This window comes from Scleropages formosus, chromosome 1 (assembly GCF_900964775.1).
Source record: "Scleropages formosus chromosome 1, fSclFor1.1, whole genome shotgun sequence".
Classification (NCBI taxonomy): domain Eukaryota; kingdom Metazoa; phylum Chordata; class Actinopteri; order Osteoglossiformes; family Osteoglossidae; genus Scleropages; species Scleropages formosus.
The window spans coordinates 3547666-3572489 of NC_041806.1; the positions used below are offsets into that span (position 1 = coordinate 3547666).

The 24824-nt window shown below is 47.4% G+C and overlaps 1 protein-coding gene across 4 annotated transcripts; it reads left to right on the forward strand.

Moving 5' to 3' along the window:
- Positions 1–306: 306 nt before the first annotated feature.
- cep131 (centrosomal protein 131) lies at positions 307–24260 on the forward strand. Of its 4 annotated transcripts, XM_018745429.1 has the most exons (28): positions 307–403; positions 918–960; positions 2445–2629; positions 2991–3085; positions 4698–4809; positions 5204–5331; positions 5803–5907; positions 6208–6375; positions 6752–6869; positions 7114–7233; positions 8214–8382; positions 8828–8925; positions 9089–9265; positions 9437–9628; positions 10429–10566; positions 10729–10854; positions 11347–11463; positions 11687–11716; positions 12488–12590; positions 13555–13756; positions 17467–17574; positions 17810–17927; positions 18713–18787; positions 19432–19574; positions 20067–20244; positions 20930–21126; positions 21503–21563; positions 22685–24260. In XM_018745429.1, exons 1-28 carry the CDS (start codon positions 308–310, stop codon positions 22772–22774), a joined length of 3492 nt encoding a protein of 1163 aa, XP_018600945.1. In that variant the 5' UTR covers position 307; the 3' UTR covers positions 22775–24260. The 4 variants fall into 4 exon arrangements, with proteins under 4 accessions (XP_018600945.1, XP_018600946.1, XP_018600948.1 ...); XM_018745430.1 differs by lacking the exon at positions 11687–11716; XM_018745432.1 differs by lacking the exon at positions 918–960 and having other exon boundaries at positions 327–403.
- Positions 24261–24824: the final 564 nt, after the last annotated feature.

Consider the following 24824-nt stretch of genomic DNA (forward strand, 5'->3'; position numbering starts at 1 on the left):
CACCCCGCGCGCCTGTATTATCATAGCGAAGTGACCGGCCCGTCCGCGCGCACCTCAACGCAACATCTGCCCCGCTCCGGCGCGCGCGCTCGCGGGCCACGCCCCTTTGCTTGCGACGTAAACCAACCTTTACAATTAGCCACGCCCCTCTCGCGCTATCCTGCCACTCCAGGGTGGCGTCGGCAACGTGAACTGGCACTACCTTCGAACCTATGAACTCGCCCTCGCGTAAACAGATCGTACGTTTCGGCCAATCAGAAAGGCGAGTGGGCGGGGATTTCTGTGTTTTGTCGTTGCCACAGAGAAGATGCTGCGCTTCATTGTCAGTTTGCGCTGTCTGGCGAGTAGCGCTGGGTTGTGCGTCACTTCGCTCGATACGGGTTGCTTCAGCTTGAAGAAAATAGTAAGAAACATTTTTTTTTGCACTCTGGAATTGTCTTTTCAAGCGAGAATTAGATAAGCTCGCCGCAGAGAAATAGGCCGTTCTGAGGAAACTGAAAGCTGTTAGAGCCTCTTTGCATGATTACCACACAACAGCAGCGGATAAATTTCACCACGAACCGTTTTCAACGTCGTTACGGCTCGCCCTCCGACTGAGCGCCACTTTACAGTAAAAGTGACTGAAATGCACACGCTACGGAGCGCTAAAAAAAAATGAACGCCAAAATGCTCACTGCTGCTTCGTTTTAGAAGCGGTGTGCGCGCGAATGTGGCGCGAGCTGCTGCTGCTGCTGCTGCTGCTGCTGTTGTTGGTGCGGCTCGTGCCGCGCATGAACTTGACGAATTCATTTACATTATTATTTTTATACGCGAGAACCGGCGTTGAACGAGGTAAAACTGTGGTCGTTGGGCTGGGAATCTGACGTGCGGTTCGGGACTGAACTGAGATTCATGTCGAGACTCATTTTCTACATCAGAACAGATTGACTCTCGAGTCGAGCCGTCGGCGCCTCAGCCAAGGTGAGGTACGACCTCCTCCTCTTCACTTCGCCTGTTTTTTGTTCTGTTCACGTTTCTTTTTGTCCATTTTCACCATGTTTTCCTCACTGCTTGCCCCCTTCCTGCGCAATTTTTTTTGAAAAGCGACGAATGGTGAAAAAATATGAATTATGGAGTTATGAAACTGTTCATTGGTGTGAAATAGCTGCTCTCTCCCGACTGTGGGGCCCTTGGGGGAGGGGAGGGGAGGGGGGGTTAATTGATTTCATACAGTAAATATGATACATGCCATGTAACATGGTCGTCATGATAGGTAGTCATCTTGGTCAGCTGGTACCCTGGTGGTTACAGCTGCTGCCTTGGACCAAAGGTCACAGATTTGATCCCACCTCTGGCTGTACTCTTGAGTAAGGTATTACTCAGTAAAAGTACCCAGCTGTATAAATGGTAAATAATCATCTTAACATTCACATTGTAAGTCGCTTTGGAGAAAAGAATCAGATGGATGTAAACGGCTTAAAACATCGCAGGTGATGCATCCAGGTGCTTCGTGAGGTTTGCGATGGAAAACGTGCGCAAACCCACCATAAGTGGCCTTGGATAAAGGAAATGTTTTGCGAACGGAAGCGCTCGTGTCTGAAGCGGTGCTTTGCATTCCGCCTGCGTTCACGTGAAGAATTGCTCGGATTGCTACCGCAGGGCTCGTACTTCGGCCGTAAACCTGCCGTTGAAGGGTCTGTCGCAGAAGATGAGGATGGAGTCGGTCACGCCGAACTGACGGGCGCTTTGTGTCCGTTGGCAGCCATTCCTTCAAAACTCATGTGAGGAGCTTCTCAAGATGCGGGTCAAAACTCCAGAGCCTTTGTTGACCATAAATGTCTTTCAAAATGTGGTGTCAAAACGGATTAGCCATGCTTCAGGTTCCTTGTAAACGCTTTGGCCCCGAACGGTAGCCGATCCTTGTTGGCTCGCCGTCTGAAAGCAAGTGTTTAAGGGGCACCGGAGCGAGCTGCAGAGCACGGTACGCTGCTTTGGCTTTGTCATCCTTTCGTGACACCCGTCAAAGACGTGCCGTTGGTGTGCTCTCCTTGTTTACGTAAGTGTTGCCAAGCGGGGTCTCGAAGCAGGTGGTGGCTGGCCTGCTTTGTTGCCCCGGGCAACGCAGAGCTGAAGTGGAAGTAGACGTGCTTTTTTTCTTTTCTTTTTCTTTTAACAGGGAGTGTACTGGGACATTTCTCAAGTCCCCTGTCAAGACTTTTCTGAAAATGTTTATTTAATTTTTTCTTTTTGCGTCTGTGGAGCCGCTCGTCTCGTCTGTAGACGGTAGCTCCCAAAGCTCCAGGCCGTCCGCACGTTTCTGTGATGAGCTTGGTGAAGTCTGGATGTAGCAGATATTATTTCGGTGCCCTTTCTGAAAGGGTGCTTTCTGTTTTCCTGCTCTACTTTCTCTTTGTCATCGTTCCGTGTGTTTAACCTCTCTTCTGCCTCCTCTTTGCGGCTCCCAGCAAGGATGCACATGACCCGCAGTCCTGCCTCCCTCCCCGGTGCCGCCACGGGGGAGGCGCTCGACCTCAGCCTCACCGGCTCCCAGCTAACCGTGTCCCAGCGGCCCTGCGGCACCTCGCCTGCCAAACACTTTACCCGTTCCGTGTCAGTAGCAGGCGAAGGGCGCGGAAAGCACAACACGCTGGTGAGCATCCCATCCCAGAGCATTTTCTCCAATGGCGATTGGGCGGATGGCCAGAGAGGACCTTAGCAAAGGCACGGGTTCACATCTGGAAACGGGACTGAACCAAAATGTCTTCTGTCCTCTCACCTGTTGTCAGTGACCGCTTGTACAAGCAGGGTCCCAGCAGGCAGGAGCCAGTTCTGGGAGAAAGATTAATTATATATTGGCATGTATTTATGAAATGACGGTTAAAAAGGACCGAACCGGTGCTTAGTGGCGCTTCCTGAAAGGACAAGGAAACAAACGCTGTGGACATGCACTTACTTCCATCATCTTTGTTTCTTCTTTCTTTTTTCTTTTTTTTTTGCTGGCGTGTCGCTAGTCTCAAGTCGGACCGGGCGGCTCCCGCTCAATCAAGAACTTGCGTCGATCCAACAGCACCACTCAGGTGAACCAGCGAGGGAACCTGAGCATCAGGTAAACACAGCATCCAAGTGCACCTCACCTGTCAGGGCAGGACAGGCGCCTTTTAGGTGCCTTGTTCGTTTCCGCTCATTTGTATCGTAGGTTGGGATGTCTGTGGCGCACGTTGGATCAGCAAACTTGCGGAGATGCCCTCATGCTGCTGGAGGGAGAGACGTGCCTGTAACCAGGCACTGGAACAGGTGGCTACCGGCTGCGCCACCTCGCTGAAGTTGGGCCCAAAGAGCAGCCTCTGGTGGCACACCTTGCACACACAGTCACTTCCAGGCATCCTTCCTATCGAACAATGGCCGTTATGGCTGATGGTTGGTCTATGGTGTGTGTGTGTGTGTGTGTGTGTGTGTGTGTGTGTGTGTGTGTGTGTGTGTGTGTGTGTTCGCGCCTCTATGGCATTGTCAGGCCCTAGAGGAGAAAGGCTGGGGTCAGGTTACCCTCAGCGGGGGGTGCATGAAAAGAGAAGTGTGTGCAAGCTGGGGTATCATTGTCTGACAGCTGCTGCCACCCCCTCTGCCTCCTGGGATGCAAAAGAGGGGCTTTAAATTAAGTGCGTTCCAATCCCCCCTCCCCCTCCCCCCAGCTGCCTCTTCCTTTCATAACTTTCTTTATTTTGCACCCCCCCGCACCCTGCCCTGGCAGTCATCTTCCAAGATCTGAAGTGGAGGAATGCGATTCTTGAATGTGTGTCGTAGATTGCTTTTTCAGCGGACCAGCTGCCCACTGCTGCCACCCACCCTATACACGGTCCCTGACACAGATGTCATCAGGAGGGGCCAAGTTGTGGGTGGTTGGGTGAGGTGAGATGGGAGGGAGAAGCTGGGGTCGTAATCTCCCCCAAGAGTTCTTTAGAGTGCTGGTATTTAAGGGTTGAAGGATGGGGGTGTTTATGTCTTGAAGGTGGGGGAGTTGTGTTCGTGTTGACTTTTCTGTTCGCTGGAATTCCACCCCAGTTGTGCCAGAAGAAAGCCAGTGCTGGAACTACGGAAGATGGTATGTGTAAAACTACAGTGCTGTGCAGTTGATTGTAATAAAGGCTTTGTGGGTTTTAGTCCTGGTCGTGCAGCATCGAGTTTTTTTTTTTTTTTTTTTTTTTTTTGTGTGTGTGTATTTAAATGATATTCTGGAAAGACTTTGTTGATTTACGGTTATGTAAGTAAAAGCTGTCTGTTCAAGCACGGGGTTGATGCATGTGTTCAGTTTCAGTTAAATTTAAAATTCCTTTAAGGTTTCAAGGGTGGTGCAGTACAGCTGGTAGCTCTGGCGCTTCACATGAACCCATGTCTGAACACACAGCCCTGGGTGGGACAAGTCCGGCTCAGTCTGTGTAGATTTTACGCTTCGTCCTGGTGTCCTCCTGGCTTTCCTCAAGGTGTGTGTATGTGATTACCCTGTCATTGACTGGCATCCCCTCCAGAATGTACCTCGCCTCACACCCTGTGCTTTTTCAATAGGCTGCAGGTCACTGCAACCCTGGACTGGACAAGAGGTTACTGATAATGGAAGGATGGGTGAATGTTGGGTCACTGTTCACTGTCCACTGCTGTGTAATTGTTCAGGAGAGCTCTGAACTGTGACGTGTCTCTGACCCTTTTGTCCCACCCTTCCCCAGTGAGGACAAGACCGAGGACTTCCTGGCCTTGTTTGACAGCAGCTCGGACGGGAGGAAGAAGCTGGCCGGCCTCAGCAGGGCCTCTCCAGACCGGACCACCTGGAATATCCTGGTAGCGTCTGCTTTCCCGCTCCCGCAATGCACTGCAAACATCACAGTGAGACTCAGACACAAGATTCAAGTTTCAAGTTTATTGTCATAGGTACAAGTACCGTGTACAAGTATCATGAAATTCTTCTTGAATGCTTCTCCACAAACTCCAGATTCCAGGCGTTTTGTGAAACTTGGGTTGAATTTAAGTTCAGCTCTGTGCTCAAACTGCTCAAAGTCCATGTTACTCGTGCAGAGCCGTTCACGTTCGTGGAGGGTTTAAATTCACCTTTTCCATGTGAAGGTTCACCAAAGTCGTTAGAGGCTTTTATTTCACCGTACGTCTATTGCTGTATCAGTTCAGGGTCTGACATGATTAGTTAGAGCTCCTCCCCCTCACGTTGTGCATTCGACAGGATGACCAGCCGCGTACCTTCCCAGCACCCTCCAGCACCCGCAGCGCTGGGAGCCTCGACTCGCCCACGGGCCTACGGACGAGGGAGGCTGGTGTGCCGCTAGCACCCAACTTCACTGCCAACAACAGGTTAGTAGAGTCATGTTGGGAGGGTGGGGTTGTTGACTGGGGGCATGGCCTATGGGCTTTGCCAGCACACTATTACAGAAGCTGATTCATTTTTGTGTTCTGCTCTCTGTCACTTGTCCAGACTACTTTTCTTAGGCATTCCTAACCAGAGCAGATACATCCAAAGGTGCAGGGCCACTCACTGTCTTTATTTTGTGCCAAATGAAAGAACTGGCATGAATTAAGCTTTATTAGTAGTGATTTTTACATTTCACGATGTTGAATTTCATAATGGTTCGGACTCATCTGCAGCTTCTGTTTTCGCTGCTTCTAAGTTCTTTGCAAGATTTTATTTTGTTTGGGTCAGTGGGTAGATGAGTGGAGCATTACATTAACTTGGGATCCTTCTAGGCACTACGCCACCTTCTGGCCCATTTTTAAAGTACATGAGTACATTCTGACAAGACTGTGTTCCCTCCCTCCATTTCTTAGAAGCAACAAAGGTGCCGTCGGCAACTCGGTGACCCCCATCCTGCACAACAACCACTCGGACAAGCCTCTCACACCCAAGAGCTCCAATCAGAAGCCTTCCTTCAAGTAAGTGGAGCCTAGTGTCCTTGCCTCAGTTTTTTAACCGCCTTACAGGCGGTATTGCTGTCTCGTGCTGCAGGGAAGTACCTGAAATTATTTCTAGAAGGTTCCTCTACAGTCTAAACCATTTAGCAGACTGCAGAGTTCATTTCTTTTGAGGAGACACTAACATAACACTAACACTGCATGTCATTTCTTTTTACTGGGTGATTTTGCCGCACTTGTCATTTTCATTTTGTACCGCTGTCGTCATAACTGTTTCCCTGCGCTGTGGAGTGACATACCCTCCTTTACACGCGTTTCCAGCAACATCCTCAAAGCCACGGTGAACGACGAAATTCCCCCAGAGAGCTCGTCCCTGACCAAGTCGCAGAAGAACTTTTCATCCTCGTCTTCCACGTCCAACAATAACGCGGTGCGGGGCAGCCCTGTCCTCGCCAGGCGCCGCGAAGTCACTGAGGAGGAGGCCGAGAGGTGAGCTGTCCATCGGACCCTCGACCTCATCCCCACGAGGAGCGAACGCAGCTATCAGCACAGCCACATTCCTTTTTTTAAAATGGCTTACGGAGCCTTTTGTCTTTTTGAATAATCACTCCAGTGAGGAGACTCTGGCATCTGCAGAAACTGCGGGAAAATCCTGGCTTTTATAAATGGTGGAAATGTGGAATTTTGCCGAGACAAAACATCAGTCATTATGGTCCCAGTCAGAGGAGAAAAGTATTGATGTGTATGGAGGACCTCTGGAGATGTGCATTGTCATTTCATCGCCAGTGCATCTGGGTGGATGGATTTGTGTGTGTATGTTTTTTGGTGACCTGCCCTTGTGGACCTGTCCTCTTCTGCTCCACAGGTTCATCCAGCAGGTGAACCATGCGGCTATCACCATCCAGCGCTGGTATCGACGGCACCGCCAAAGGCGGCGTGCTGGAGAAGCTGCCCTCCGACGACTCCTTGCAGCAAAGAAGAAGGTAGGTGAGACCCGAGGGTCTGTCGTTATGCTGACATGCTCCAAATCCAGAGAAACACACCTGAAGATCTCCGACAGCGTTGTGATGAAAAGCGATGTGCTGATAGGTGCAGGACTCGCTGGGCTGGGGACTGCTCTGTGGCAGTGTGGATTTGTTTGAGCTCCTGCGTCCCTGCTAAGCAAATAATTTTTTTTTTTCCCTGCCTTCTCGCCCCCCCACCCCTTACCCCCTCGCTACTGTGAAGGAGCGGGAGCAGAAAGCGGAGGAAGGGCAGAGGTCCCCGGAATTGCAGAAGAAGAAGGATGAGGAGAGGAAGCGCATCCGTGAGGAGAAGGCACGGCTGGCTCGGGCGGCTGCACTACAGGTGAAACCATACGGTGGATCATCATGTCAGGAACCGAATTACAAATTGTCTATTAACTCAGTAATTGCAGATATAAAAGTCCCCCCGCCCCCATTTTATCTCAGACACTTTTCTCCAAAGCAGCTTGCAGTGATTTTGCATTTACTGGACACCTTTGTCCAAGGTGACTTAGTGTTAGGTACATTACAGTAAACTCCCTACAGTCATTCACTCATTTATACAGCATTCTTCTAGATCCAATAGATGGCATAAAAGGCACCGTTGGACCACCTCAGCTCAACTCTCTTCCACAGTGTTTACAGCTCATGTCTGGTGCTCATGACTCAGTAGGCAAGAATAAAATGAGGAATGATGTACTTCTATGGCATGAATAGGTCAACAACCAGCATTGAAAGGGACTTTGGGGAGGCAAAATTATTTAATTTTAAATTTAACGTATCTTAAAGTTAATAGAAATGTGGAAAACTTACAAATTATAGATTCCCCCTCCCCCCCCTTTCTGGAATCTAATGAAGAAATCAAAGGGTGTCTTATTATTAACCTCTTACTGATTGTGACAGTAAAGATATGAACAATGGCTCTTTGGTCTATTTTGTACATAATTGAAAGAGTAACCTACTAGAGAAACCAGGTGGGATTTGATGTTGTTTTCCAGTTTCTTGTCCACATGATCTCTTTTAACCTCTTCATCTCCAGAGATCTGATTGAATAACTGTTTGTCCACGTCAGAGTATGGCAAACCAAGGCCTACCCTGGGGGAAAAAAATAAGGTGCAGGCCCATTACATCCGGTATAGAGGCTTGGCAAATTACAGGGGACTCGCATACGGACATTGAGTGACAGCCTCTTGCTGTCCCACACACATAGAATTTGAAGTTGTCAGTTGACCTGTAGAAAAAGTCCTCAAGATGTAGGATGATATTGGAGTACTGCAAAACATGGTGGGGGAAAATAACAAAGTTTTGCGCTCACCTGGGCAGGAACTGCATCAGAAACGGACGCAGCGAGCTTCCGAGGTCCAGAGGGTAGCGCAGCAGGAACTGGAGCTCCTGAGGCAGAATGGCAAGCTTGGCCGCAGGAAGCCTGCTAAGACCTCGCAAATCAACAAGAGCGCCAGTCCCATGGCAGATGTAAAGGCCAAGAACACGGGTCCGTACCGCTTCTTTGTTTGTCTGACGCTCTTCTCCAGACTGACTTGCAGTGTTAGGTTTGTATGCTACTTATACTGCTTGTAACAATTTACCCTTTTACACAGCAGGGTTACTTTTTACTGTTTCAATTCAGGGTTAGTACCTTGATACTGATACTGCACCGGAACCAGGGATTTTAAACCTGGTCTTTTGGTTAGAGGTTGAAATCTGTACTACACCACCAGCTGAGACCAACACGGTTACTTTGTACATAAGCTAGTTTCTCCCCCCCCAATAACTGCTGAAGGATGGTAGCGGGGTGATTGATTGGGCTTTCAGGACTGGCTAAATAGTCTTGAATTACAAAGACATTGTTCCCTCAGTAATGCGGTTGGGTTTTTGAACTGATGACTTCCACGAGGACTCTAGTTCACTTTCTGTTGGTCTCTCTTAACCCAACTCAGACACCAATGTGAACGCGCTTGATGAGCCGGTAGACGTCTCTAACCTGCGCCCGGAGTCTCCCACTGCCTCTCAGGGAAGAGGCTCCCAGGGCTCCGAGGTAAGCTACACTACCGAGTGGCACTGGGTCCATGCTACAGCACCTGAGGCCATGCCAACACCCTGGTACAGTGAGGTAACAGAAATGTTGCACAAACCTGTAAAGGCCAACTCGGCTTGATGGCCGTAACACAACTGCCTCGGTACCGTGTGCATTGCTGCAGGAGATCCAGAGGACAGCGAGTGTGGAGGACCAGCAGCAGGCTCCTTCATCCAGCAGAGCACAGTCCAAAACAACCCTCAATGACCTGCTGGATACCCTGAAGCTTCTCGAGGAGGAACCGGAGAGGCTGTCGGAGCCCAAGAGCTGCAGGAAGGACAAGTACGCCTGGATCGATGAGGTGTGCTTTGACAGATCGCTTCCTGCTCCTCTATGTCTACTCTTGTTTGCGTCTTTTCTGAGCCACATGCACACTTCTGTATTTATACATTTAGCAGAGGTCCAGAGGCTCTGATCACGGCACCACCTGCTGTAATCTCCTCTCACTTTATCGAACCCACCTCTTCTCCAGGATAGAGACGCCACGTCTCTGACGGCCGACAACCTGGAGCGCCACGGGCAGCTGAGCCAGGCTTCGGCCCTGCCTGATGGGGGAGCCCTGCTCTCTGAGGCCAAGCTCCAGAGCATTATGAGCTTCCTGGATGAGATGGAGAAGTCGGAGCAGGAGCGACCGCGTTCGGTCACCTCCGGCTCCCACAGAGAGGTGAGGAGGTGAATACGGATGGGTGTTTCCATCCCAGAGCTCCCTTGTCAGTTTGTATGCACAGTACCCTCAAAACATGGGACCAGCTCAGCAGCGTTGGCGCACTGGCAGTAGTCAGATTTAGAGCTCCGCTTTGAACTCAGGGTAATTAGTGTTTCAAAAGTCAGTCGTTGCTGCACTGAAGACTGGATTAAATTCTTAGATGCTCTTTTTAATAAGGATTTTATTTCAATTAAACGTTTAAGTGTGTGGATGGCATCGTCAACCTGGGCAGGCAAGAAGTGACTTTTCTGCTGTTTAGTAAAATGTTAAAACAGCAGAGAATTCTAGTACTTTTAATTTCTTCAGTAAGGGCCACATGAGTACGGGGGTCCTCGAGTTCTGACTAGACCTATGACGGCTGTCCCGTGAACCTTGTGTTATATTTGAGTCCCAAGGTTTAGTTGTGATGTTTGATGGCCGCTTCATCTGCTGTGTGATAACTTGGCTGACTGGCCGTGCTGCCACAAGGAACCGTATTTCTCACTGTTTGGGTGTCCGGCAGCGATTGTTCTGTTTTGCAGACTTCGTGATTGTGATTCCCTTCAAGTTAATTTTTCGCAGTGGGTTGAAAGGAAATAAGTGAGTTTTTCTGGTGGTGCTGAAAACTAAATGCGGAAGAAAACCCATTTAGAAATTGGGGGGGGGGGGAGTTACAAATGAAAGTATCACACAGTATTTACATATTTTATTGCTGTATTCATGTTATTATTCTACATTAATATTATTTAGCATGACTCTCTCTGTCTCACCCTGTGCAGGCGCTGCTGTCGGAGGAGGAGCTCGCGTGCGTGGAGCAGGCATCGGCCACGGCAGCGGAGGTCACGAGCTCCATGATGAGGATGAAGCTGGAGTTGGAGGAGAAGAGACGCACTGTCAGCATGCTGCAGACCGCCCTGGTACAGACCGCCTGTGTGGTATAAAAAATGTAAAGGTGTTTGAGTTTGCACACAATTAATTTCTCTTTTCTGTGCGCCAGTTGTGTTGTGGGTTTAGCACCTGTACATTTCCTCCTTCCCGTACACTCCTCTCCTTCATCACCCCCCCCCCCCCCCCCCCAGGCCCAGCAGCGTGAGCTTACTGTCCGGCACGTGAAGGACACGGAGAAGGAGCTGAACCGTACCTTCCAGCTTCAGAAGGAGCAATATGAGGCCACCATCCAGAGGCACTTGGCCTTTATCGACCAGGTACATACGTCCTCTCCTCTCCTTGTCTCCATCTCCCCCCCCCCCGACGTGTTGCTCTTTCTTTCTCACTGTTTGACTCACTCATACCTTCAAGTGCTGACATTGCTGGCATGTCCCAGCTAGTGCTGCAGTGATTTGTCTGCCCATGTTTCTGTCCTTCCACCCCCCACCAAGCTCATGATTGTCTCTGAGCACCATCCCGTGGGAAGACCTGGCAGTGTGTCACAGGACCCACTTACCAGTCATTTCGTAAATGGAAGTGAAAATAAAATTTATTCTAATTCTCATGCTTTAGCACAACTTTTTTACCAACAGTAGCTGAACAGTAGGTTTCGGAGCAAAGAGCATGGAGATTCAGCTATTGTTAGTAAACAAGGGGTAGGGGGTTGTGATTTCTTATCTGGAGAAATTAATATTGTACGTATTAGCTGCACGCTACGTGAATCACTTGGTGAGTTGTTAAATGTCCCTCCTCTATGTGCCCCCCTCCAGCTGATTGATGACAAAAAGGCCTTGAGTGAGCGGTGTGAGGGTGTGGTCGGCGAGCTCAAGCAGGTGGACCAGAAATACACCAAGAAGATCGCCCAGATGCAGGAGCAGCACGAATTGGTGAGCACACCTTCTCTCTACTCAGCCAGCAGGGGGAGTCCATGAGTCAGTTCCAGGCTCCGTTCACACACATCCTTTTCTCCTGTGTATCCTGCTTTCTGCAGCGTTGTGTGTGTGTGAGAGAGTTGTGCTTCTGCATTTGCTTGTTCTGTTTTCTGAATGCTGTTTTTAATCTTTTCTCTTTTCTCTCTGTAATGTTTACCTGTCTCTCTTCTGGCTGTAGGTGTGGCACATTCTGGGTCCCTTGTGTGAGGTAACACTTTTGCGACATGTTGACACCTCCATCTCTCCATCCTCCATGTCCTGTTCACCCTCCTGTTTCTTCTGCCTGCCTGCTTGCTTGCCTGCCTGTTCCCTGCTTATGAAATGATTGCCAGAAACAACCCTCCACCTACCGCCCCCCCCCCCCCCCCCCCCCCCCCCGCTAGTAATTCTCCCACTGTGTTGTAGAGCCTAGCTGATGGAAACCCTCACCTGGTTTGTACCACTGCCTCCATCAAGTCCTCCCCATTTGTTCAACTGTGTTGCTGAAGGAAGGGCTGCAAGGTGGCACAGCGGCTGCTACTAGTGCCTCACAGCCACATTTGAACCTAAGCTGAGACATGGGTTTTCAAATGTGGCTCAGTCACTGTAGACTTAGAATGTTCTTGCTGTGTCCACATGTTTCCTGAGGATACTCTGGGTTCACTCCACAGTCCAAAAATGTGTTTCAGGTGGATTGGTGCCTCCAAATTGCTTCTAGCATGTGTGAGGTATGAGTGTGTGTGATTGCCCTATACCAGTCTTGTCCCATCCAGGGTGTGCCCTGCCTCACATCCTGTGCTTCCAGGAAAGACTCTGGACCACTGCAACCCTGTACTGGACAGGAGGTTAATGATAATGGATGAATGTATCACTGAAGGGGTCAGAGGTCACATGGCTCCCAAAGATGTCCTGTTTAACATCTCAAATCCCATCTAAAGTCCCCTTTTTGGATGTTACTTAATAGTAACCCGTCTTCCTCACCCACCTTAAATCCCATTAGGAAATCAAGAAACTGAAGGAGCTGATGAGCGCCACGGAGAAGATCCGCCGTGAGAAATGGATCAATGAGAAGACCAAGAAGATCAAGGAGATCACTGTGAAAGGTGAGGTTTTTGAAATGCACTGGGAAGGTTCTGAAAGCGACTGACTTGTTTCAGTTCTCCATGTCTTGTCCGCCAGCTCCTGAGTTCCTGAGAGGGTTGGTAACACTGAGTCAACCTCACTTTGTGTTGTTTAAGAAAACAAAACAAACTTCCTGTATAATTTTCCCTGATGCAACATTGTCTGTGTGTAAGCACGGTATTGCAAAAGTGGGCTTATAGTGCTTAGAGCCGTTGCCTTGTGGTAAAATGACCTGGATTTGAATTCCACCTCCAGATGTGTGCTACTCTTGAGACTGAATTGATGCTAATTACCTTGCTGCGTAAAACACTAAGTAGGTCAGTGTATAAACCTTGCAGGATAAGTTGCTTTGTAGAAAAGCATGAGATAAATTAATTAAGAACCATAACAATCCAACTTTTAATAATAAGTGTGATAAAGGTTGGGTTTTGATTAAGAATGATGATTTAAGGCTGAAAGTTAATACTTTGATAGGGAAGAAAGGATGACCACTGAACTTCCTCATGAGATTTTTAAAGTAAATATCTCTCTGTGAATGACTAGAAGAATTTCAGTTAGTTCAGTGTGTAAATGTGTTTACAGCTTAAATGATGAGATTGAGAAATGTGGCCCAGCACTGAGTGCACAGCCTTCTTGTGGTCTGCGTGTTTGGTCACACCCCTTCCATACACCCTCTAGGGGTACACTCATCTGATAGGCTGCTGGGAACAGCCTGGTGGAGGAGCTTGTGGCTTAAGGAGTTGCTGAGTAATGTCTGCTTTTGTCTGATCTTCTCTGCGCCCATCCCCTGGAGTCCTTCCCTCTTGCTCCATCGCCTGATTGTTCACCATCCTCCATGTTTTTTGTCCACAAACGTCTTCGCTCTTCCTGCCCCGATTGGCCCGTTTCCCCCAGCAAATAACATGTTTGCAGTTACAACATTACAAAATGTGCTGTGCTTCGCAGGCCTGGAGCCCGAGATTCAGAAGCTCATCTCCAAGCACAAGCAGGAGCTGGCCCGGCTGAAGGTGCTGCACGAGGCGGAGCTGCAGCAGGCCGACGAGCGCGCCGTCCAGCGCTACATGCAGCAGAGCGAGGAGCTGCGTCAGCAGCTGGAGAGGGAGAGGGATGAGCACACACTACGGGAGAGGGAGCTAGCCAGGCAAAGGTACACCCATGCATACACACATGCGCAGGTGTCGTCAATCATATCTGGAAGGAGCTGTTAGTTTTTTTTTTTTTTTCGTTTAATCATACAAAGTGTAGAAATCAAAATCTCAGAATGTCAAATATGATGAATGCCTTAAAGTTATTTCCAATATAACGACACAGTGGCACAGCGAGTAACACTACGGTCTCACAGCGCCTGGGTGGTGCAAGAGGACATGGGTTCTATCTATTACGATCCATCTGTATCAATCCATATGTTGTGTGGACTTTGCATGTTGTCTTCCTGTCTGCGTGGGTTTCCTCTAGGTGCTCTGGTTTCCTCCTACAGTCCAAAGACAAGCTGTTCAAATTCCCCCATAGTGTGTGAGTGTCAGAGAAAGTGAGTTTCACTGATGAATGGATGAGTGACCCATTGTAAGTAGTGTATCTAGCAGTGTAAGTCACCGCAGTGAATAAGGTGTGTGAGCTGGTACCAAACACTACATAGAGTTCGTTAGAAGTTGCTTTGGAGAAAAGCATGTGCTAAAAAAAAAAAAATTAAATATAAACATCTAACAAGTAGCCTAACCTGGATGTGAAAGTGAGCTTCATTGGCAGTATTTTCTTTGGAAAAAATGTTCACTCTGGAGCCATTTGCACAAATGACAAATAATATGATAGAAACTAGAGCAACATATTCAGAGATTGCAGACAATCTAGTACAACATGATGCTGCGTGGGGTTGTTCTACAATGAGTGTCTGAAGATTTTGTGCGCGGCACAGTATTGTAAGAAGAGGACACCGTCTTGCTGCTTTTTAAAAGCACTTGGTGATCCATATTAATTTATGATCAATAACTCAGCGAAGCCAGCATGTTTGATGAAGCCATTGATGGATTATGCGCTGTTTCAGTTCGCTTACATGCGGGTTCTTCAAGAATACTACAAAACAAAATAACTCTGCAAGACTGCAAGGAACCATAAATGAGACATTTTAAATATTTAATATTTTGAGCAAAAAATTGGTTTTTAAACATAGTTAATTCATAATTTTGTTTTTCATTTTGAAACAAAAAAGGCACTGTTTTTAACCTGGCTACAATGTCCCATCTTTTTTATTCTATTTTATTTTTTTTGAAAGCACACACACACCTGTGGGGGGGTGGGTGGTGGGTGGTGTAACGGGCTTGGCCAGGTCCCGCACTCCGGTGGGTCTGGGGTTTGAGTCCAGCTTGGGGTGCCTTGCGACGGACTGGCGTCCTCTCCCGGGTGTCCTCTCCCCCCCAGCCTTGCGCCTTGTGTGGTTGGGTTAGGCTTCAGCTCGCAGTGACGCCTGCTTGGGAGCAGCAGCGTGTGTGTGTGTGTGTGTGTGTGTGTGTGTGTGTGTGTGTGTGTGTGTGTGTGTGTGTGTGTGTGGAGAGAGCCTTTGTATGAGCTGTCTATTGTTAGCATATGCATTCACTTTGAGAATACAGATTGTCGGTTGTTGCAAAGCATTCCCTTCTGTGTTTTTATTCATGACGTCATCAGCGAGTAGTCGACATCGACTCGACTTTCATCACATGACTGTCAACTTTAAAAAATCTGAAGTCATGCAACCCCTAGCAGACACTATATAATATATTGGGTGGTCATGTGGTCCCAGGATAAGTGTTTGGGTAAAGTGGCAACTTATAAAAAGCAGTTCCTGATAAATTCTCACACACCTTTTGTACAATAAGCTCTGGTAAATCTCTTGCCACACACAGAGCTGGCAGCGCATCAGAGTGTATCTGCGTTGTTGTAAACGTGCAGTGGACATGCACGAGGAGCACCCTTGGGAGATGAGCACTTCCTCCACTCCAGGAAGAGAGGGGATTTGAAGTCAGGTATTCTGTTTGCGAGGTGATGTCTCTAACCACTATGCCACCTGCAGCTGAAGTATATTTTCACCACCATTTCTGTGAAGCGGTAAAGAGCAGTGCATGTTTCAGCAGTAGAAGTTAAGTAATCGGTATGGCTTTTTGTAGTGGTTTTAAAATCACACACTGTCTGCATGAGCCTGGGGTCTCTCTCTCTCTCTCTCTCTCTCTCACACACACACACGTGTTCACAAGGGATTCCTGTCATTTGAATGCCATTGTTTGCACAGCCAAGGAAATGAAGCTGGCCAAACAGTGCGTGACTTTCCTGTCAAAACACAAGGCACACAGAAAAGACAAGTGATACCTATCTTCTCGTTTTCCTCTTTTGGAAGGACAGCAGTGTTTGCATCATGTTTCGAAAGCGGGAAGCGCAGGGAGGGCTTGCCCTGTGTTGTGTAACAGATGAAATACTTAATTCCTGTGGCTGGGAAGCAGTCTGCCCCCTCTCTCCCATGGGAATAAACACATCTCCCCGTGCTGTGGTCCTTCTTGCTGCTTACGAGTTGCTGTCAGTTGACAGTGCGGATGAGGTTGTTCATAGGCCAGCGGATGGGCTGTGGGAGGGATTCATTTTGTGCCCAGGTTTGGCAATGAATTCTTTGTTCTGGCTTGTACTATCTCTCACACTGTCATGAGGTGATAAGACCTATAGGCTTTGCAGCACAATAAATGTGTGACTGGAGGGAGATGAGAGGTGTGTGTGCGCAGTGTGGTTTGCTCAACTGCCTTCTGAATAAAGAATGTATTTGTGTGAAATTAAGCTGCATTTGTCAAATCTTTTAAGCAGCTTACTTTGTCTGTATTTACATATCCTAATGGTTAACTGATATTTTTGATATGTAAAATCATCTAAGTAGCAAATAATTTAATACAGTATTTCAATGTCGGGCGGTCGTTAACAAAGAGACGTGGACCAGGAAACAATGAGGGACAGGACTTGGAATGAGTGAGGTTTGAGAACGTCTGGGGTGGGTGGGGGGTTGTGTGGAGTGATTCCGCAACTGGGAACAAGTATGTCTTGTAGCCGAGTGTGTGTATGTGCGTGCGTGCAAAACATTAAAGAAACTTTAATCGGAGATTCACCTTTCACTTTATTATTTACGCTTTAGTTTCAATCATGATTGTTCTTTTTCTTGGATGCATCACCATCACTTGCATCACATTTATGCTTTGGTCCCATGTTTGGAGGGTAAAAATTAAAGCCAAATACAGTAACATGAGACACTTAAGGCGGAAAGAACCAAGTCTGTCCTACCTCAGGCTCATGCGCTCTGCCCACGAGCTGAAAAACCGCTGTTGACGGGCAGTGTTTTGATGCGCTTCGCAAAGTAGTGCCGGTTTATTATTACAAACCATTTTATATACAGTAACTCATATTTACTACAAAAAGGCTTAATTATGAAGTTTTCATTTGATTGGTCACACTTGCGTAACAGTCAACTTCCCGTCAGTTAGGGGGTGATTCGTAAGTACGGTTTGTACATAAGTCGGATTTTCGTAACTCGGGGACTGCCTGTAAGTAGTTTTACTGTAGGGACTAAAAGATGGTTATATTTGCATGCATACATGTATATTTCCAGACTAACAACTCCATATTCCTCAAGGACTTATTACTTATAGAAGTAACAATGACTGCTCCTTTGGGACTTCTTGTGAGTAACATGACAAAGCAGTCGGGGGTCACCTGTGGCCTCTGCAGTGGGCATTGGGAAGGTCCATTAGTGATTGTAGGTAACATTGTAAGTCGCTTTAGAGAAAAGCATCAACTTGATGAATAAATGTGAAGGAGTGAGTAAATAAACAGGAGACTGCATCTGTGCTGTAGGTACGAGAAGCAGCTCCAGGAAGAAGAGCAGGCACTACAGCAACAGCGGAGGAGACTCTACAAGGAGGTGGCTGAGGAGAAGGAGCGTCTGGCCCAGTTGGCTGCCAGGTGACAGCATGGGGACGTAGGAGTCACCAGGGGTTAAGCGTCTGGGAAAACTCTACAATCAAAGCTCAGGCAGTTACAGTTAATGAAGGACAGCACTGCCTTTCTTGGATGACAGTATTTTTGGATTCTGTATGATCCATAAACTTTCTAAAATACTTTCTATTCTCAAATGCTGAAGATGAAACATATTAAAAAAAAAAACCTTATTGGAGTGTCCTCTGTCTCTGTCATACAGGCAGCGTGCGGAATTGGACGACTTGAGGAGGAGGCTGGAAGACAACAGTTCTGTGGCTGGTCGGGCTCTGCGTGAGGAGATGGAGAAACACCGTGAAGAGCAGGAGAGGCGGCACCAGGTGAGCGCCCCCTGCCTCCCCTTCTATCCATAATAAATAAACCCACAAAGTTGCATCCTAATTATCATTCACTTCTTGCTTAAGAAAATAACCATGAACCTCTTCTTTCAGGGCCATCCACTGTCTCGTAGAGAAAATGACACAAATGGTGCACTTAAGGGCTCTTCTTTTTTTTTTTTTTTTTTTACACTTAGGACCTAGTCTTCACTACACAATATTTCTGATCGTCTGATTTTGTGTTGTTACTTTCTCCAGGAAGGGAGAGGACCTAGTTGGTCTTGAATCCAAAGAGGCTTTTTCTTCCTCTACCAGCTTTTACCAGGAGTTTCCTTTTTTAGGCTTTTTCTAATGTTTTTTTTTTTTTTTTTTTTTTTTCCCCCCCCTTATTTTAAAGCAGCGCATTGCTAATTAGTTGAATCTATGATTTGTTACTGATGTTGGTTATTACAAACTGTGCTTTAATGTTTTTTTGTTTCTTTTTTACTTGATCTTATTTCAGGCACTCCGTTTCAGCCTTGTTGCCAAGGGTATTATATAAAAATAAGTGCATAGAATTAAGTTTCTTTTATTAAGCTGTGTTGTCTTTTTACTTACACAGAAAGGTAATTGTCTTTATGGTCTGTAAAGGTAATACACTGAGAAATGAATAAATAATGGCCAAACCATAGTATGAGCTGAAGCAATACATGTCAAGAAGGGAGGGGAGTGAAGGTTTAGTGGACCGATGAATTCTCATACCGTCCCTCTGTTTCTCATGTGGCCTGCTGTCATATTGTTTTGGGCAGGCAGAGATGAAGGCCTTGAAGGAGAGGTTGGAGATTGAAAAGCAGGCCTGGGAGGAGAATTACATGAAAAAAGAGGTAGGAATGTGTATTTATATATGTGAGAGATGAGTATTTCTCTGTGTACATATCCAGTGGTGTGCATCTCGGACCAGTCCATGGGCCAATCCTTACTGTCTCTTGTAAATGAGATTAATGCATTCTGAGGTGTTCAAGCAGGTTTAAGAACAGGAAATGTCAGTGTTTTATTGAACTGACTGAGAAAAGTCAATGGCTACGTGACATAAACACTGATCTCTGTTTACTTTCCTTCCTTGTGGTTTGTATGGGGCATGCGGTTTGTGTATCTGCTTCTCTGGGTGTGTGTGCTTAGCAGATGGTCAAGCATGTTTCGTGTTACTTACGAGGAGTGAAAAATTTCTCTAACGAAGGACTTGTTTGGTTTCCCGCTTTAATGTCACGTTAAGGAGATGAGCAAGTCTCCAGCACCATGATAGGAACTTACTGAGAACATGTATTTTTAGTTATTGTCAACCTGTTGACAACCTGGTAATTTTCCAGTTTCTCTCAGCGTTGATCTCATCTTCTTTACATGGTTGTGTTTGAAACCTGAAGCCTGTGTGTGTCTCCTTCTGCTTAAGTGTCCTGCAACTGTGCCAGGAGTTTTGGGCATTTGAGCGGGTGTAGGTCAAAGGGCAGTTATGGTGGTGGTCTTCTGACAGGAAGCTTGGCTGCTTAGTCGGGAGCGGGAACTGAAAGAGGAAGTGCGCAGGGTTCGAGACAAGGAGATTGAGTTGGCCATTCAGAGGCTGGAGGAAGAAACAACTGGCGCCAGAGAGGAATGCGAAAGAGCGGCGGAGAACCGGTAATTTTTTGCTGAGATGTTCTGCTAGCTTGTAAGCGTACGTGTGCGTTTGAACTTACACGTACGCTTACAAGCTAGTAGAACATGCCCTACACATGTCCTGACCCCCAAGCACATGTACAGGTGGTCCCCGAAGGGCTTGTGTTCCGCAAAACACATCAGAAGTCAAAAATATCGTAAGTCAAAAATGTATTTAATACACCTTATACGCACCTCTGCGTGACAGAATGGGAGATGCGGATCGCTGCCGCTGCCCAGCATCGCGAGAGAGTATCGCACCGCGTATCGCTTGCTGGGGAAAAGATCAAAATTCGAAGTATGGTTTCTACTGAATGTCTATTGCCAGCTCAGCATCATAAAAGTCAAAAAAATCGTAAGTCGAACCATCGTAAATCTGGGACCACCTGTATGTTCTTAACCATCTCATTGTGGTGTGTGTACCTGCGTACGAGTGTATGTGATCTTACTGCCATGGCCTGTGGGCGCCAACAGGGTGAAGCGCGTCCGAGACAAATACGAGGCAGAGCTGCGGGAACTGGAGCGGTCGGAGAGGGGCACGCAGGAGAAGTACAGGGAGCTGAAGAAGAAGCAGAATGAGACGGAGAACGAGGTCATCCGCCTGCAGGCCCTGCTGCGCCAGAAGGAGCAGGAGGTTCAAGACATCACCCAGGTACTCCATGCCTTCTCCAGCGTCTTTATTCTTCTAAGACCTGGTAGAAAAGTTTTTGGAAATACTTGTTGGATTTCTAGGAAGTTGTCCAAACATGGGATATTTTAAAAAGTATAGTGTTCCCTGTAAGGTGCACTAGAACTCTACATTGTAGCATGTAGAGTTTGGAGGATGTACCTAAAAAGTATTGTCTACATGTAACAAAAATGAAAGGCTGACTCTAGGTTATGGAGACATTAATACTCACTAGTGTCCTGGTTTGGTGTCACGTCAGTAACTGGAGCTCAGGGCTGGTTCTTGGATCTTCCACTGAATGTTGATTGGAAAAAAACTGGCTGTGTGCGCAAATTGTAGTTGTTTAGTTGCCATTAATGTGAAAGCACTACTCAGAATTGAACATGTCTGTCTTTGATCATATCTTACCTGATATGACCATATCTTATCTGATCTTTGATCATATCAGCTGCCAAGGCATCATGCTACACAACCCAGGTATGCTGGGAGTCTTGCTTATGTACATTAGAAAGAGTAGTGACGCAAATACTGAACCTTGTGGTGACCTGTTTATTAGATTGATCTCAAAATGTATGTGGGGGAGGGGCTGTCAGTGTGAGCATTGACAGACATCAAGGGTCTCCTCCCTCCTCTTCGCTGACGGGTCCCGCTGTGTGACCCAACCCCCCAGGTTCGGGACAAGCTGTTGGAGGAACGCCGCAGCATGGCCGAGGTGATTCGGCAGGAGTTCGCCGAGCGACTGGTGGAGACTGAGGAGGAGAACCGGCGCATGAAGGTGGAGGTGTCTGAGCTGCGGGCTCGTCTTCGTCTCGAGGTGGAGAGGGTGGCCCGCGAGAAGGAAGAGGAGCTGGCCGAGGTTCACCAGAGGTGATGCCTTCATGTTAAAGCCACAGAAGAAGAAAATTTGACTTACAAAGCAGTGTTCTCGATTGCAAAAGCAATGACTAGCAATGTAAGATAATTAATACTAGGATTAAACACAGAAGGGGACAAATTGGATTTATTCGTCCTGTGTGTTTCTTTGAATGAGAACTGTATGAAGAATTGTTCAAATGCGTTATGGAAAACTTTTAACCTGGCAGGTCAGAGTTTGGGTAGACTATATTTAGTTATCCTCATATTTGTACTTATGATATGTTTTTCATTTGCATTTCTTTTTAATATTGCCCTTCTTTTTGGCTGTGGAAATTTGCATATGGTCAGTGAACCACAGGTGGAATCTGTTCCTGTTTTGTGTGCTCAGGGTGAAATCAGCCATCTTGAAGAAGGAGGAAACTGTTAACAACCTGCGGAAGCAGCATGAAGTGAGTGAATTATGAAAAGATTTATGGAATTAGGAGGTCGGGGGCTGGGAGAGGAGTGTGTCTGTCTGATGGCTGTAATGATACAGGATGAGAATTAGTGTGTGGATGTCATACTTCCTGTTGAGTACAACTGGTCCCCTACTTACAAACTTACCTGGCACTAGAACTTTGAGCAGCAAGCAAAGTCTACGAGTTGAATGTGACGCAGGACAGCTGGGGGCTTGGCATTCGTTCTGCGTGCAGCTCCCGGCGTCGTGTGTCTATGGGTTTGCGCCCGGAAAAGGGTCATCTTGAGCAAAGTGACTGGGTCCAGAATTGCATCTGTCTGTCTGCTGGTGAAATGCACTGTATTGCAATGAAATGTTAATATAATGTTATTGCGCTGTAAATTGCTTTGGAAAAAAGCATCTAGTAAATGAATAAATGCAAATGCCAGTAACCCTGAGAGCTCCATGGCGTGGGTGGCTCCTGCACGTACCTGGCCTTTCCGAGGACCCTGGCAGAGGTATTTATGGCATGTAGTAAATAAGAAAGCCAGAGCAGGATGTTCTGCTAGCTTGCGCTCATTTGCAGATCCAGGATCCCTCATCTTATCTTACATGATTCATGAAATTTGCTAATATCACGGTAGAAGTCCGACGACAAGAAACAGGTGTAATTGTAAGAGATTGAGAACAATTGAACTTATTTACCTTGAAGCACACCCAATACCTGTGCATCCACTTGGAGCTGAAGGTATTACATTGGAGTGGCAGATGGTGGAGGGGCAGCTCTTCACTAACTGCTCTTCTGCTTGTTCACCTTCTGTTTTACTTTTCTACTGCTTCAACAAATAAAGCACACTTACTTACTGTCAGCAATGGCCACCTGACAGAGCCTCAAGTGATGCTTTGTTGCGCGGTTCATTTTTTAGCATTGAGAGTATCAAGTTCTTTCAAAAACAAAAAAAAAAAAAAAAAAAAAAAAAGTTTGATGAAAAGTTTGTAACTCAGGACCTGCTGTATTCATTATGAACCAGCGAGTCGGCATCGAAAGTGTGAAGTTTGAGGGAAGATAATGGTGGTGATGGTGGTTCTGGTGAGTTTAAAAACAAACTTGGTCTCTCCCCACCCCACCATCAGGCAGCTTTAAAGAGAGCAGACCACCTAGAAGCTCTCCTGGAACAACAGCGGAAGCAGCTGCTGGACAAGTTAGGGGGCTTCTCCTCGTGAGTCCGTTTGGACCCTTCGCCTGTTACCCTGGCGGTTCCCACAGATGCGCTTCATGCGGATGCAGGGGAAGAGGAACTTGTGTGAACCCCCGTCGCAGCTCCCACTCGACTGGAACCACATGTCCCGGACGTCACCCTATGGATGTCGTGGTCGGTTCAGACCAATGGGGGGGTGTCTCAGCCACAACCCTGAAAACACAAGCGCCAACTTTAGTCTCTTTGGTATATTTGTAGGCACACAGACTCCACCCTCTGCAGGGTGTTAATGCATCCAGTGAGAGGTCGCAGGGGCTGGATGCCCTGGGGGGGTGTGATATGGGGGGCCAAGGAAGAGATTTCAGCAAACACACCCCTCAGGCCTCCAGCTGATGTCACTTCCCCTTCGTCATTGTCAGCCGGAGCAGAACGGTCTTTGTTCAGCGCACAGGCGCTGTTTTGTCTCTGCGTCCCTTGAGGCCTTCTCTGATGACAGGATTGGTCCTGCAGCTCCCTCAGCCCCCCCACCCCCACTCCTCTTCAGGCCCTCCTGTCCATATGACAGACGCTGAGGTTTGTTGACGGTAGCAAGATCCGTAGGTGAACCAACCTTTTGTCTAGTGTAGCTGGGGAGTTTGTGAAGGTACTTTATAGGGTTTTCTAGAAGGTCTAAGGGCACGTCTTACTGGAGGGTTTTGCGAGCTCAGTGTACAGAGATGATTTAGAGACGGACAGCAGGTGGCGTAGTGGTTAGTGCTGTTGCCTTGTATACAAGGACCCAGGTTTGAGTCAAAACAAAACAAAACTCTGCTGTATAAATGGGTAAATCACTGCAACTTAGTGTACAAACCTACAAACGAGGTAAATGATAAACCAGATAAATAAATAAATAGTCTATGGCTTGTGGAATATTTTAGGTGTAAAAATAACAGTGCAGCTGAAGGGTTTGAATGTAGGGTGTAATGGAAGGGAAGAGGGAGGAGCTAAAGAATGTAGAGGAAGTGATTTTGGGATTATGGAAACACACTGGATCTGTGGGGGTTGTTCAGGGGGGTGGGCAGTCCTACATCATATGACCAGGCCTGGCAGGTCACCTCCACAAAAGTAGAACATGATTTCACCAAGGGGAGGGGGGGGGGTGACTCTGCTGTGGCTCTTGGTCCTTTTAATGTCTCAGTTTCACCCCCCTGCCCCCCTTCCATCTTTGAGAAACCACACGCTCTGATGTTTAATCTTCATCTTTTTCGTATCAGAGAAAACATTTGGACCATTTTAAAAGGAAAAAAAGGAGGCGGTGTGATGTTCTGCTCCCCCCCCGCTGGGTACATCTCCCTGGTGAGCTGAGCACCTCCCCCCATGACTCCATGACTCCAACCCCTCCAACGTGGTTGGCATCTGTCCTGCATGCCAGTCCCACATGTGCCAATGAGCCGTTATTGTACATGCCTGTCAGCCACTCGTGACCTCCGACCCCTGGTGGGTTCGAGGCAGGAAGCAACTGCAACTTGAACTTTAATTTCTCCTTTTTGCATAACTTCAGTTTACTTTCATTTATGAATAACTTTTTGTTTTTCTTCCTATGTAATCAACTTATGTGTGTATCTTACTGTGTGCTTCTCTGTAACTGCACAGAATTTATTTTTTTTAATGCTTCTATGGATAGATGATGTGATGGAATAAAACTGGAACTTGAGTGAAAATTTTTCCTTCAGGGAAGTGCTGATGTCTTTTTTTTTCCCCCACCCCCCTCCTTTTGTCACATTTTTGATACAGATGGGTGGTGACGGAGGGTGACTTTTCATTTGCCTTCTGGGTGACACAGCAGGTAGCGCTGGTGCCTCACAGCTCCTTGCCTCCGGGTTCAGAAAAGGGTCCCAGTCTAGTTCAGTGTGTGTGGGTATGAGAGAGAGAGTGTGTACCCTACCCCATGCCCACAACTCCCTACAGCTGCAGCTTTTTAACGGACAAGTCCTCTTCCACTTCCTGCGAATTCTCCCTAATGCCTCCACTTCCTGTGTGTGGCAGTGCTTGGCCCCCAGCAGGGTGTGGAGTGAAGGTAACCTCAAAACAAGTTT

What these genes read in the sequence shown, in the direction of transcription:
- cep131 (XM_018745429.1), top strand. Translation starts at nt 308, where the DNA reads ATGCTGCGCTTCATTGTCAGTTTGCGCTGTCTGGCGAGTAGCGCTGGG. An exon ending in TGTAAAGGCCAAGAACACGG is followed by an intron (nt 8,383 to 8,827) that starts GTCCGTACCGCT and finishes AACCCAACTCAG; the next exon opens with ACACCAATGTGAACGCGCTT. An exon ending in AGCAGGAGAGGCGGCACCAG is followed by an intron (nt 17,928 to 18,712) that starts GTGAGCGCCCCC and finishes TGTTTTGGGCAG; the next exon opens with GCAGAGATGAAGGCCTTGAA.